Genomic DNA, 10,943 nt, shown 5'->3' on the forward strand with positions numbered 1-10,943 from the left:
CCCACCATTCAAAAATGTGTTTTGCTTATTGTTACTTTACTTGGATGTTTGAGCTTCATTGTGCAGCATATTTGTTCAGAGTTTGACACTAGAAGGCTAGAAGGGAGGGAAAACAATTACATTTGCTTTGAAGAATTTGTTATGACTTTATTTACCTTTTTCAAAAACAAAATATATCTTAGAACATGTCTGGAGAGGATCTTTAAGTGATTTTATGTCTTGTCACTACCATCACAGATCATCAAATGTTATTCAATTAATCCTTGTAGTAACACTCCTTAATGACAAATTTAAATCCTGTGTTTCTTTTTTTGTGATTTAAGTATAAACCAATGTTGATTGTACCAACATTTTGCTGAGATAACTATGAAAAAAGCATTAGAATATCTGCATTCCCAATTCCACATAGTCAAAGGTGATCTTTATCTCGTGACTTGCTTTTTTAAAAAACAGGAAATCCCCTTATTTTTCAGACTTCACGTGGATGGGTGGCCTAATTATCAGACAGACCCTCCTTAAAGGCAAAAGTCAGTGTTTAGCACCATTCTTGTGAACAAGAATGTGCTCTGCTTCAGTGTTCTTGAGTAAAACATTCAATCCCTAGCAGTTCTGGCGCTAAGCTAGCCCTGACTTCTGACTTTTTCTGAAAGAAATAAACTGAAGGATAATTCTCAGAGTTCTATGGCATTCCCACACAACATCTGTATCTTGATAAAGAAATAAATCCAGTTTGAGATGAGGGAACAGCTGTCTTATGAGATACACCTCTTTGACTACTGATTTAGGCTAATGGTGGTGTACTATAGATACTATACAATAATGTGTAATGGTCGTAAATACATCTTTTCACACCTAACTATTCCCAAAAGTACAGTAGCAGTGATATAAAGGATATGGTGTTTTGAGAGCTACAATCACATTGAATGCAGACCAGCAGAGGGCAGCAACAGAGAGCAGACATTTAAATAGCAAGTCAATACTGACTGTATTCCTCAGGGAGTTGTTAATCCCTGGCAGCAGCCTACAAGCTTGCCATACAATTGACTTTTTGCCTTGTCAGAGAAGGTGCATATGGATTAGAATGCCATTGTACAGACTCAATGAATGCCCTCTCTGTTGTACTGAATAATGAAAGCCCTTGATGCTTTGTTTCCCAAATAAATCTGTTTCAAATGTCCACCAGTTTTCTCAGATCTCTGTCCAAGCAGCAGCTGCCATGACCTCTCCTGTATCTGGATGTGGCGAATGTCTGTTGCATACATATTGGGGAGGTGTATTTCAAGTAAATGCTCTGTTGGCGCAAGACTCAGTTAACCATGCAGGCTAAGCGCACCAAATGTCATGAATCTAATGGGACTGAGCCATAGGCTTTCCATTATGCACCAAGCATTAACTTTAACTCTTTGTCACGCAGATTTGACCATATTTTTACTGCCTTAACATGGAGAAAACAGGACATTGTTACTTCTACTGTTTCGACAGCCATGAGTGATCTTTCTTAATCAAAATTAGATTTTGTGTTCATGTGCAAATCAATTATTCTTTACTTATACAAAAAAATTCGTATGCTTCATATATATATTTATCAATACATAACAGGACTTATGCTGTAATCCATATAAAAAAACTATACAGTCTAATTCTGTTATCACAAACACATGACCCACAAATAGCACAAGTGGTAGATATAGAGGTCACACGCCAGCACCAATCACCACATCTAAATCAACATGGTTAAGTGTTTGAGTCCACCATGGTTATCTGCTGGGTCTCCCACTGCTGATGTTTGGCCCCCATCAGCTCCAGAGGGCTCAACATTCAGATTACAACCACACACAGTGAGGCTAATGGGGTGGATGGGTGGCCTTTAACTAGCCCCATTCATCAGCTAAAAAACTGAACTGTGTCAATAATTATAGGCTTAAGTAATGGAAGACTCTTCTGGTCCAGCTTTAAGAGATCAAATGTGCATCATGGTGTGTCTGAGCTAATTTACTGTTCCTCCTACGGTGTGACTAGGGTTAGACTCCCAGCAGCCAAAACCAACAGGTATAAAAACTCCTTCATTCCCCTCTGTGTGGAAAAAACATTCAGATTCTAATTTCCAAATATTTTAATGATTTTAACTGATAACTTGGCTTATCCTTTAATTGTTATTTAGGGCCCCAGAATTGTTTTTCTTTCTTTCTTTCTTCTGCAAATTAAGCACATTTGGCAGCCTAAACATGCTCAAAAACTCACAAAACTTTGCACAAAGTTCAAGTCCTGTGGAAATGTACGTGTATGTTTACGTTCGCGTGGCAAAATGGCTCCTGGAGCGATGCCCTAAACCCAACAAGAGTCGGCCATTTTTGATTAAATGGTCATTTTCGCCGATTTACAGGTTCTGTTACAAAGTCCTCCAAGAGAATTAATCAGATCGACTTCAAATTTTAGCTGTGCAATTTTGAAGGCATTGACGATAAAAGGTTATGCTATCTGTGAGGATCCCGCCCTGAGGACATACATCCATATGCCAATAATCACTCAAAGTCATAGCGCCACCTACTGGCAACATGATAACGAAGCAGTCCTCACATTTGATCTCTAGCCTATATGTTTTTTGGCACATGTATCGTCCCAGGACACCAAAAAAAAAAGCCTCTTGGAGCCATACCCTAAACCCAACAGGACAGTAGGCCATTATAAATTTAATGGGCACGTTTCGTACTTTAACAAACTCCTCCTACAGATGTGATCGAAATAAATTTTTTGCTGTGAACTCTAAAGGAACTGACCATGAAAAGTTGCGGTACCTGTGGGAAGGGTGTGTCCATGGCGTGGCTCAGAAATCGATGATTTACCGTGAAACAGGAAGTAGTTATAACTTCATTGTACATACTCACATCTGTACGAAACTTTACATGTTTGATAAGAGTCCCTGCCCTGAACACATCTACAAGCCAATATTTAGTCAATGTTCTAGAGTCTGTTTGATAATCCTCACTTGATTTAAGTGAAATTTTCAAAGTGTGGTCCAAAGTAGATGTACTGGTACACAACATAGAATTAGAGGATGTTGTCTAGTGTCACATAGGAGACACAGGAAAACTGCTTCCTGAGGCATCAAAAACACATGATAATTCAGGGCCATGCTGATGACCTCCAGCAACTGCACTGTGGCCAGACCTGTCGGATGCGAGGGCCACCCAACGCTGTTTGCAGCTTTAGTTAGTTTTATTTCGCATCGTTTTGCATTTATATAATGTTTATGTTTTCTGATGCACAACCGATTTACTTTTAGCAACATATTAAGTGTTTAATTTATTGATTGGATGATGGTGTTGCTATAATAAAATAGAGTGTAAGCCTGCCATGTCTACACTCAGAGTTGTATGTTCTGTAGCCTATAGGCTATTAAAGATGTTGATTTCATGTATAATTTTTGAATGGTAGGTTATTGTCTTCCATCTGACATTCTTCTGTTGACTTACTGTATGCAGTTCATTGCAAAACAATTCCCCCTCAGGCCCTTAATAAATTACCTAAACCTATAGAAAATCAAAATGTACTGTTACAGTTTCATTTTACTGTATTTTCATAAGCTATGGGCTACTGCACAGGCACATGCTGTAGGCCTACACTAATAAACGAATCAGAGTGACGGCTACAGTAGCTTGCTGAACTTAAGACCTAAACCACACAACAGTCCTTTGTCGGTTCCTTGTATTGTGGCACAGTTAAACTACAACTGCAGGGATTAAATGGAAGCACATGATGATTCAACCCCGTGATTTCTCAGCGAGTTGGGTCGTGTACCCAATCGTTTCCTCTCTCTTTCTTGCCTTTTTCTTCTTTCTCCTGACACCGTAGCCCACTTCTTTCTCTCTTTCCCTCTCTCTTTCTCTCTCTCTATATCTCTGCCCGGTCCATGGCATGGCATCCCCGCGGCTGGAGACGTTCTGCTGCCCAAACCGAGACGCAACGACAGAGTTCGTGGTCACCTTCCAGCCCGTCCTGTTCGGGGCGTTGAGTCTGGGGAGCGCGGTTGTGAGCCTCATTTTCGCTATTTTACAGATTCTGCCAAAACGCAAGGGATACAGGAGACTCGGACAGTATCCGCTGCCAAGGCCCGCGTCCTCCTCCCGGATATTGTTCATCGTCAGTATATGTGACATACTGGGATGCACAGGTAAAGAAACAGACTTCTGGTACAGGCCTCCCTTTAATCATAGGTGAGAAAAAGGGCGAGTAGTTTTTCCACAACGTGACATTGCTGGCTGGATCTAATTACGCACGCAAATATTTTGTTTTAACTCTTTTGTTGCACCATGTGGCCTGGCTTATTCAAACAAAGAGAACGCATTAGACAACTCTTGTACAGCTATGAAAAATTTCTTTTTTTTCCCAGTAGGCTATAAGCATTTACAAAATTTGGAGTCTATGAACCAGATAGTAAAAATGCCCTCACTCTTTTTCAATTGGAAACTTGATGATCTCGGCTCAGACTTTGTAAATAAAGTCTGCAAACTAGATTTAAGATCTTAAGTTCTGAAGCATCTTATTACAAAACAAAAGAATCAATTATGACCCTCTCATGTGAGTAATGGCATGACTCATAACCACTGCAAAAGTTTTTTTTGCCCTGTTGGCCTGTTGATTTGAATGCTGCATTGCTCTTAAAGCAACCAACAGTTACACATTTAAAAGCACACAAAAGGCTGTAGCTTCTTGTTGCACTGCCTCAGTCACTTGAGCTGTCCATTCATCACTTTGCTTCTGCACTTGGTGAAAGGGAAGACATGATGAAGCCATGTATTTCTGTGTACTTAACGCCCAGTGAGATTCATTCACCACTCCAAACTAACAGCTTGGAGCACACCCATGACACAATTTGAAATGAAATACACAACAGCATGTAGTCTGCAGCACATTAAGATCCTGGGAGAGCTCCCATGTTTCCATTCCAGTGTGAAGTTGAAGAGTTTCATGTAGGAAATGGAAACACCCTTATAAAACACACCTGGAGGCAGCTCATATTTCCATGATATAAAGCTGCTATTAAAAGGACTCCATGACTAAATCTAATTAAGTAGCTAGGGTACTTAATAATACGGAATCAAAAAAATAAAACTTTAATGTGTTTTAAATGTTAATTAAAACCAGACCAATTTCACATCCCCTGTTTATTTCTTTGTGTTTGTATTTGTTCCTCTCCTCTTCCTGGCAAAAGCAGGAATTGTTTAATTTGCTCAACAGTTACAATTAGAGACTATGTCCTGTTTTCCTCTTCCAGGTATCATTGTAAGGTCATCTGTGTGGTTGGGCCTGCCAAATGTCATTGACCGCATCTCATTGACCAACAGCACTGATGTCTGGCCAGAGGTCTTCTGCGTTGGCAGTGCGGTAAGTATGATGCTCTCAAAAAAACCCAGTTCAGTTAAGCCTCTATGTCCACAATATACTACTTTGTTAAGGTACGGCATTGCGTTGGGCAGATGACAGGAAGGTGACTATACTGGGGGGGAAATCATCATTTTTATGATTGTAAATCATCCTGGAAAATCCTGATTCCATGGATAAAAGTGGTCAGTTGTTTTAGTGCATGGTCAACAAGCATGTGTACAGCCAATCATAACAGATCTACAGTTTAAGAGTGTGCCTTTTGAAACTGTTCGGGCACAGATTGCAGATTAAAGCTGGGGTAGTCAGTGTTTGGATAGCAAGAGACAGCTTGAGTTTTAAAGTATCCAGTTGAGAAAACCCCAGCTGCTCTCCAGACCTCCCTCCAAAATGTTTCTTTTTTGTTAGAGCATTTGATTTATTGATTGCTCTTGGGATGTGAAAAGAATTCCAACAAATATAACAAAAATGCTTCTGAAATAAATGGCCTGCCCCAGCTTTAACCTAAAAAAAGGCACTCTTGTTATTATCAGAAACATTATAATTATAACCTGTATAGTAAGGATATTGTATCCAATTTATGTCTTACAGATGTGGATCCAGTTGTTTTTCAGCGCCTCTTTTTGGTGGACTTTTTGTTACGCTGTTGACGTCTTCTTGGTGGTGAAAACATCTGCGGGGATCAGGTGCTTTTACACTAACCCTCCATCTACCACACTTCATTATCACCTCAACATCTCCTACTATAAATACAGGATGAAGCGCAAAGCTTAAAACTGAGCTGTCAATGTGTCATTTACATTAAGCAGAGTGCGTAAAACATCTTCTTCTTACTTTGCTTCACTGTCATCTAAAGATTCAATGCTTCTTCTTATACTACTCCATTTGCAAACACCCTGAATCTGATTTGAATTTTGTTGGAAAGAAAGCGCAAAGTGGTTGCTTTATGTTTTTTTTAATACTCTTCTTGTGTTTTAGTGAGTTAACAACATGTTTCCCTCCCAGTCTGTATAGTACATTTCTTTTCTGCAGAGAAAAAAAAAACGCTCTAGGTTCAGAACAGCAGTGCTGTGCATGTGCTGTGAACTCAGTCTCATGACTTGTTTCTTTTCCCATCAGCACCATTATCCTCTACCACATGATTACATGGGGTCTGGCTGTGCTGCTATGTGTTGAAGGAGTGGCCATGCTCTATTACCCATCCATTTCTGAGTAAGACTCTTTGTTATTCAGCCCTTTGTAGGTCTTGTGAGGAGACAAACAAAGACCATACACTTGTTTGTGTCACTGTCTTTTCTCCTGCAAGAGCCTGACTAAGATGTAACCATGCCAAAACAATTTAGTCAGTGTGTAAATCTCAAGGAAAATGTTTGTGAATCTGGTGTGATGACAGTGAATGTTCCTGTTGTTTGACCATACAGTACTGTACCACTTTGTCAGTTGATGATAGCAATTCTGTTTAGCACTGTATACATACATGTGATTTCCAAATGCTGATGTCCTTGTTTGTTGCCCTTTTGTGCAGTTGTGAGCAAGGCCTCCAGCACGCTATCCCTCACTATGTCACCACATACGCACCGATGCTGCTCGTCCTCATAGCCAATCCAGTCTTCTTTAATCGCACCATATCTGCAGGTCAGTTCCATGCTCTCAAATCTCTTTAATGTACAGTATGTCAAATGTTTTTTTGTTTTTTTTAACACATGCACGTGGGCTACAGTAACCACCTCTCTTGTCCTTCCAATCTAGTGACATCTTTACTAAAAGCACGACAAGGAATCTACACAGAAAATGAGAGACGGCTGGCCAATGACATAAAAATACGCTTCTTTAAAATAGTGCTGGTGTTCTTTGTTTGGTATGTTTCCATTCATTATCAAAGGGATAAACTTAAAGGCATTGTTTGACATTTTGGGAAGCACACTTTATTGAGTTAGAAGACAAGATTGATATTGATGTCAGTAACTGTGCCAAGAAGATAATGTGGCACAAAACCCCACATAAAGCCACTTTTTTAATAAGCTTATTTCCCAAAATGTAGCGTTTCTTCATTAAAGGATCAATGTGTTCTCAACTACAAATAATGTATTCTTTACATTTTTGCTGACCATTTTCAAGAGTTTCCATTCAATTCCAGATGGTATGAATTCAATAGGCAGACACTTGCTTGAATTGTGTAATTCATTGCTCTAAGCATCAGGTCTGAATTAATTTTTGTCATTGTTACAAAATAGTTGATGGTAATGCAGATTAGGGCCAGTTTACTTGCCTCATAAAGATAATGTAACTTTAACCATAATTATGGTTCAGATTTGGTGTTCACCATGATGGATTAAACTAAATAGTCATATACAGTAGAAATGAATGAAAACCAATATATGCTTAGAATGGCAGAAGTACATTACAAGTAATTTGTAAAACACAGCAATATGGTTTTAAAATGATTAGCAGTGCTGGAACGTATGTGTAATTTGGGCCAAAACATGCAAAACCATTGGTTTAAAAATGTTATTTTCCGTAGTGTAACGTGAAACCAAATGTGTATGTTACAGATTGTTTTATAACAGAGCCACCTTGCTGTGGTGTGACTCCCACAGTAATGTAACTCATAAAACTCATATTTGCTAGTCCTCAATAGAGGTCAAATTAATTAACCATTGTTTTCTGCGGCTATATGAACAGAATTAGAGCTGGATTTCAGCTTCATATACATTTGATTGAATTTGCAGTTGAAGGTTTTTTTGTGTGTGGATAAAGTAAGTCTAAATTTAAAGTCTTATTCGGAGAAACTTAGTTAAAAACTAATGAGATTGTTTTTCCTCTGATTAGTTGGGTTCCCAACATCATCAATGAGGTCCTCCTCTTCTACCTGGAGATGCAGACAGACATAAACGATGACAGCTTCAGGAATATCAGAAACGCAGCCCTGATCACATGGTTTATCATGGTGAGTTAAAAGAGCATCAACATGCAGGATGAAGAACACATGTTTTGTCAACGCCTAACACTTTAAATTATTCTGTATTTTTACTCTTTCAGGGTATCCTGAACCCCATGCAAGCTTTCCTCAACACCCTGGCCTTTCACGGCTGGACAGGCTTCGATGTAGACCTCCGGCGGCAGCCGAGGAGGGAGCTGGCCTGGGACTCAGTTTCTACTTCAGTGCCTAACGCACCAACTCATAATCCCATGGTGGGAAGTACTCTGCTCTACCAGAGTCATGTCCAGGAAGCCAAGAAGAACATGATGAGCAACGGACAGCACCACTCCGATGCCATCAGTGTCCTCTCTGAAGGTAATTGGGTTTTCAGTGACAGTAAAAACTCACCCATATATCAGGGCTGGTGAAGCTCTAAAGCTTGGTGTCTCCTGATGCTATCTATGGCTGGACCGCCTCCTCGTAATGTGAAGTTTGTATTTTCTTTTGGATGATATTTCATCCACTGAGGAATCTGTTCCAGCTGTCTGAAGAAAAGTGTTTTTTGTTCCAGTAGAGAATGCTTTTATCATTGTGATTAAATTAGCTTCAGTGACAAAGCCCTGGAGACACTGACCAGGGCAAAGTTAAAGCTCTCTGTGATGACTTATCAATGAAATATTTTTTTTAACCGGTGTTGTAGCTGAATCCTGCTGGATTGTCTGTTTTGACCTATGGTGTACTGGATAGTACAGCAGCGTCAAAGAGCACTGCACAGAAAATTACACATTTTTTGTTAATCATGAACTGATGGAAACAATGCTGCTACCATCCTGCATGCGTTTGACTGTGGCAGGACCTGCTGCTTTGGGTTTTTTGCATTTACTGGGCACCTTCATAATGAGTGCAAATTCTGACCTTCTGTTAAGGAATCCTGCATGGTGCCACCTTATCACATAGAGCTTTAAGTGTTATTGATATGCATAAGATCATATGCAGAGATCAATGGCAAAGATGGTAAATATATAAATAAACCAGATCAAATACACTCAGTTAATTGATTACACCTAGCTAAAGCTAAAACAATTAGTATAAACAGTATAAACTATATAAAAGGACTGATGTATTAGACAGCTTTAGGTTTAGCTAGGTGTACCTAATAAACTGGCAATGGAGTGTAGATTGAACACCGATGTGCATTTACTGGATAAAAATGTCAATACTTTCTAGCAACACTGAGTGATACCAGAGGCTCTTTTCCACACAGGACCTGTTGACATGTTACAGTAGGAAAAGTACAAGTGTGAATAATAAAATGAGTGGCTGAATTCCATTTGGCTGCTTCAGTTTCAAAGTCCTGGTGGTGTCCATGCTGGCTCAGGGTAACGATTTACTGGGACACTTGAATAGAACAGAGCCATTGCTAATGTTCATAGTAAGGCCTGGGCTTTTCATTCTATCACAAGTCAATATGTCTGCGGTGAAAAAAGGCCTGTTAAGAGAAAATGTATTTTGGGATGCTTTTGAAAAGCATTTTTATGCAATTTTGTTGTAGTTTGTGCACCGTGTAGAAAATGTACAAAGGCTATTCAATGTTTTGTCACCAGTCTTTAGAAATAAAGTTAATCTTTTAAAGGATTTATGTTTTCCATTCATTTACATATAGCCTTCAAAATGTTTTTCAGTCAATATAATATAAAAAGTCTCAATTCTGAAATGCAATACATTAAAAATGTATTTGCAGGACATATATTCAAATTCCCCAAATACATTTGTGAATCAATGCACATTTATGATATGATTTATTTATTTAAGAATATCTCAATGGATAAGCAGTTTGATAAACTGTGAAGGTGTAATGTGCAGTAACGCTCAGTAATCTACCCCCATTTTGTCTTGCTAGGTTCAGAGTCTAGTACAATTGAAATCCACATTTCCAGCGAGCTTCGAGACTATGAGGATGTAGATGCTGATGGCGAATCCTTGGAGAACTCTGTGAGGCACTAGCTGGGGTGATCAACAACCCTCCTCCCTCTACTTTTCCTGTGTGACATTGTTTTTTGTAGTTAATATTGTTTTAGATAGTCTTCTCTTAGCCTCTATTGTCCAGTTGAGACTTTCCCAGATATTAACTGGTCATGAGATTTCATTAGTTGGTACGACGGAATAAGTCTAATTCCTGAATCCAAGCCTTTTTATTTCCTAAGCTTTTTAAATCTGTCTGCAGTGCAGAGAAGTGTTGAAATACAGAACCATCAACTGTACAGCGGCTGTACAGTCCCAGAGCTACAGCACTGTCTCTTGTAGCACTCAGTCCAAGGAACAAACAAGACATGTTCATATTAAAAACTCACAAGCTGCCCTTCAAAAGTGCCTGGTGGAAAAATCTCTCCTGGCAAACTCACTGAATTAGATGCACATTGGTTTTGTGATAAGCACTCTTGTCAATAAGCCCCCAAAGCACAACAGAATGTAATAAGCTAATTAGTGGTTGTTTTTTTTTTTTTTTAAACAAAGTTACTGTATTTCCAGCTGTCCATCTTGTATTTTTGCACACATCTATTTTGTACTATATTAAATATCCAAAATATTTGTTACAGTTTTGTTGGTGACACTTTTTTAATGTGTTTTGAGTGGTTGCAGA

The 10,943-nt window shown here is 39.0% G+C and overlaps 1 protein-coding gene across 1 annotated transcript; it reads left to right on the top strand.

Moving 5' to 3' along the window:
* The first annotated feature begins 3,519 nt into the window (after positions 1-3,519).
* Positions 3,520-10,896, top strand: gpr143 (G protein-coupled receptor 143). Its single transcript, XM_038720637.1, has 9 exons — positions 3,520-4,171; positions 5,276-5,385; positions 5,974-6,068; positions 6,502-6,594; positions 6,908-7,017; positions 7,132-7,240; positions 8,212-8,329; positions 8,422-8,677; positions 10,203-10,896. Exons 1-9 carry the CDS (start codon positions 3,916-3,918, stop codon positions 10,304-10,306), a joined length of 1,251 nt encoding a protein of 416 aa, XP_038576565.1. The 5' UTR covers positions 3,520-3,915; the 3' UTR covers positions 10,307-10,896.
* The last annotated feature ends 47 nt before the right edge of the window (positions 10,897-10,943 follow it).

Source organism: Micropterus salmoides, unplaced genomic scaffold (genome assembly GCF_014851395.1).
Source record: "Micropterus salmoides isolate LMB-PRFRI ecotype aquatic unplaced genomic scaffold, ASM1485139v1 Ms_hic_scaffold_15, whole genome shotgun sequence".
In the NCBI taxonomy this organism is placed as follows: Eukaryota; Metazoa; Chordata; class Actinopteri; order Centrarchiformes; family Centrarchidae; genus Micropterus; species Micropterus salmoides.

Excerpts from the sequence above, each read along its gene's own strand:
- gpr143 (XM_038720637.1), top strand. The coding sequence starts at position 3,916 with ATGGCATCCCCGCGGCTGGAGACGTTCTGCTGCCCAAACCGAGACGCA. Across the intron at positions 4,172-5,275 it reads TGACATACTGGGATGCACAG|GTATCATTGTAAGGTCATCT; the intron begins GTAAAGAAACAG and ends TTCCTCTTCCAG. Across the intron at positions 6,595-6,907 it reads TATTACCCATCCATTTCTGA|TTGTGAGCAAGGCCTCCAGC; the intron begins GTAAGACTCTTT and ends CCTTTTGTGCAG.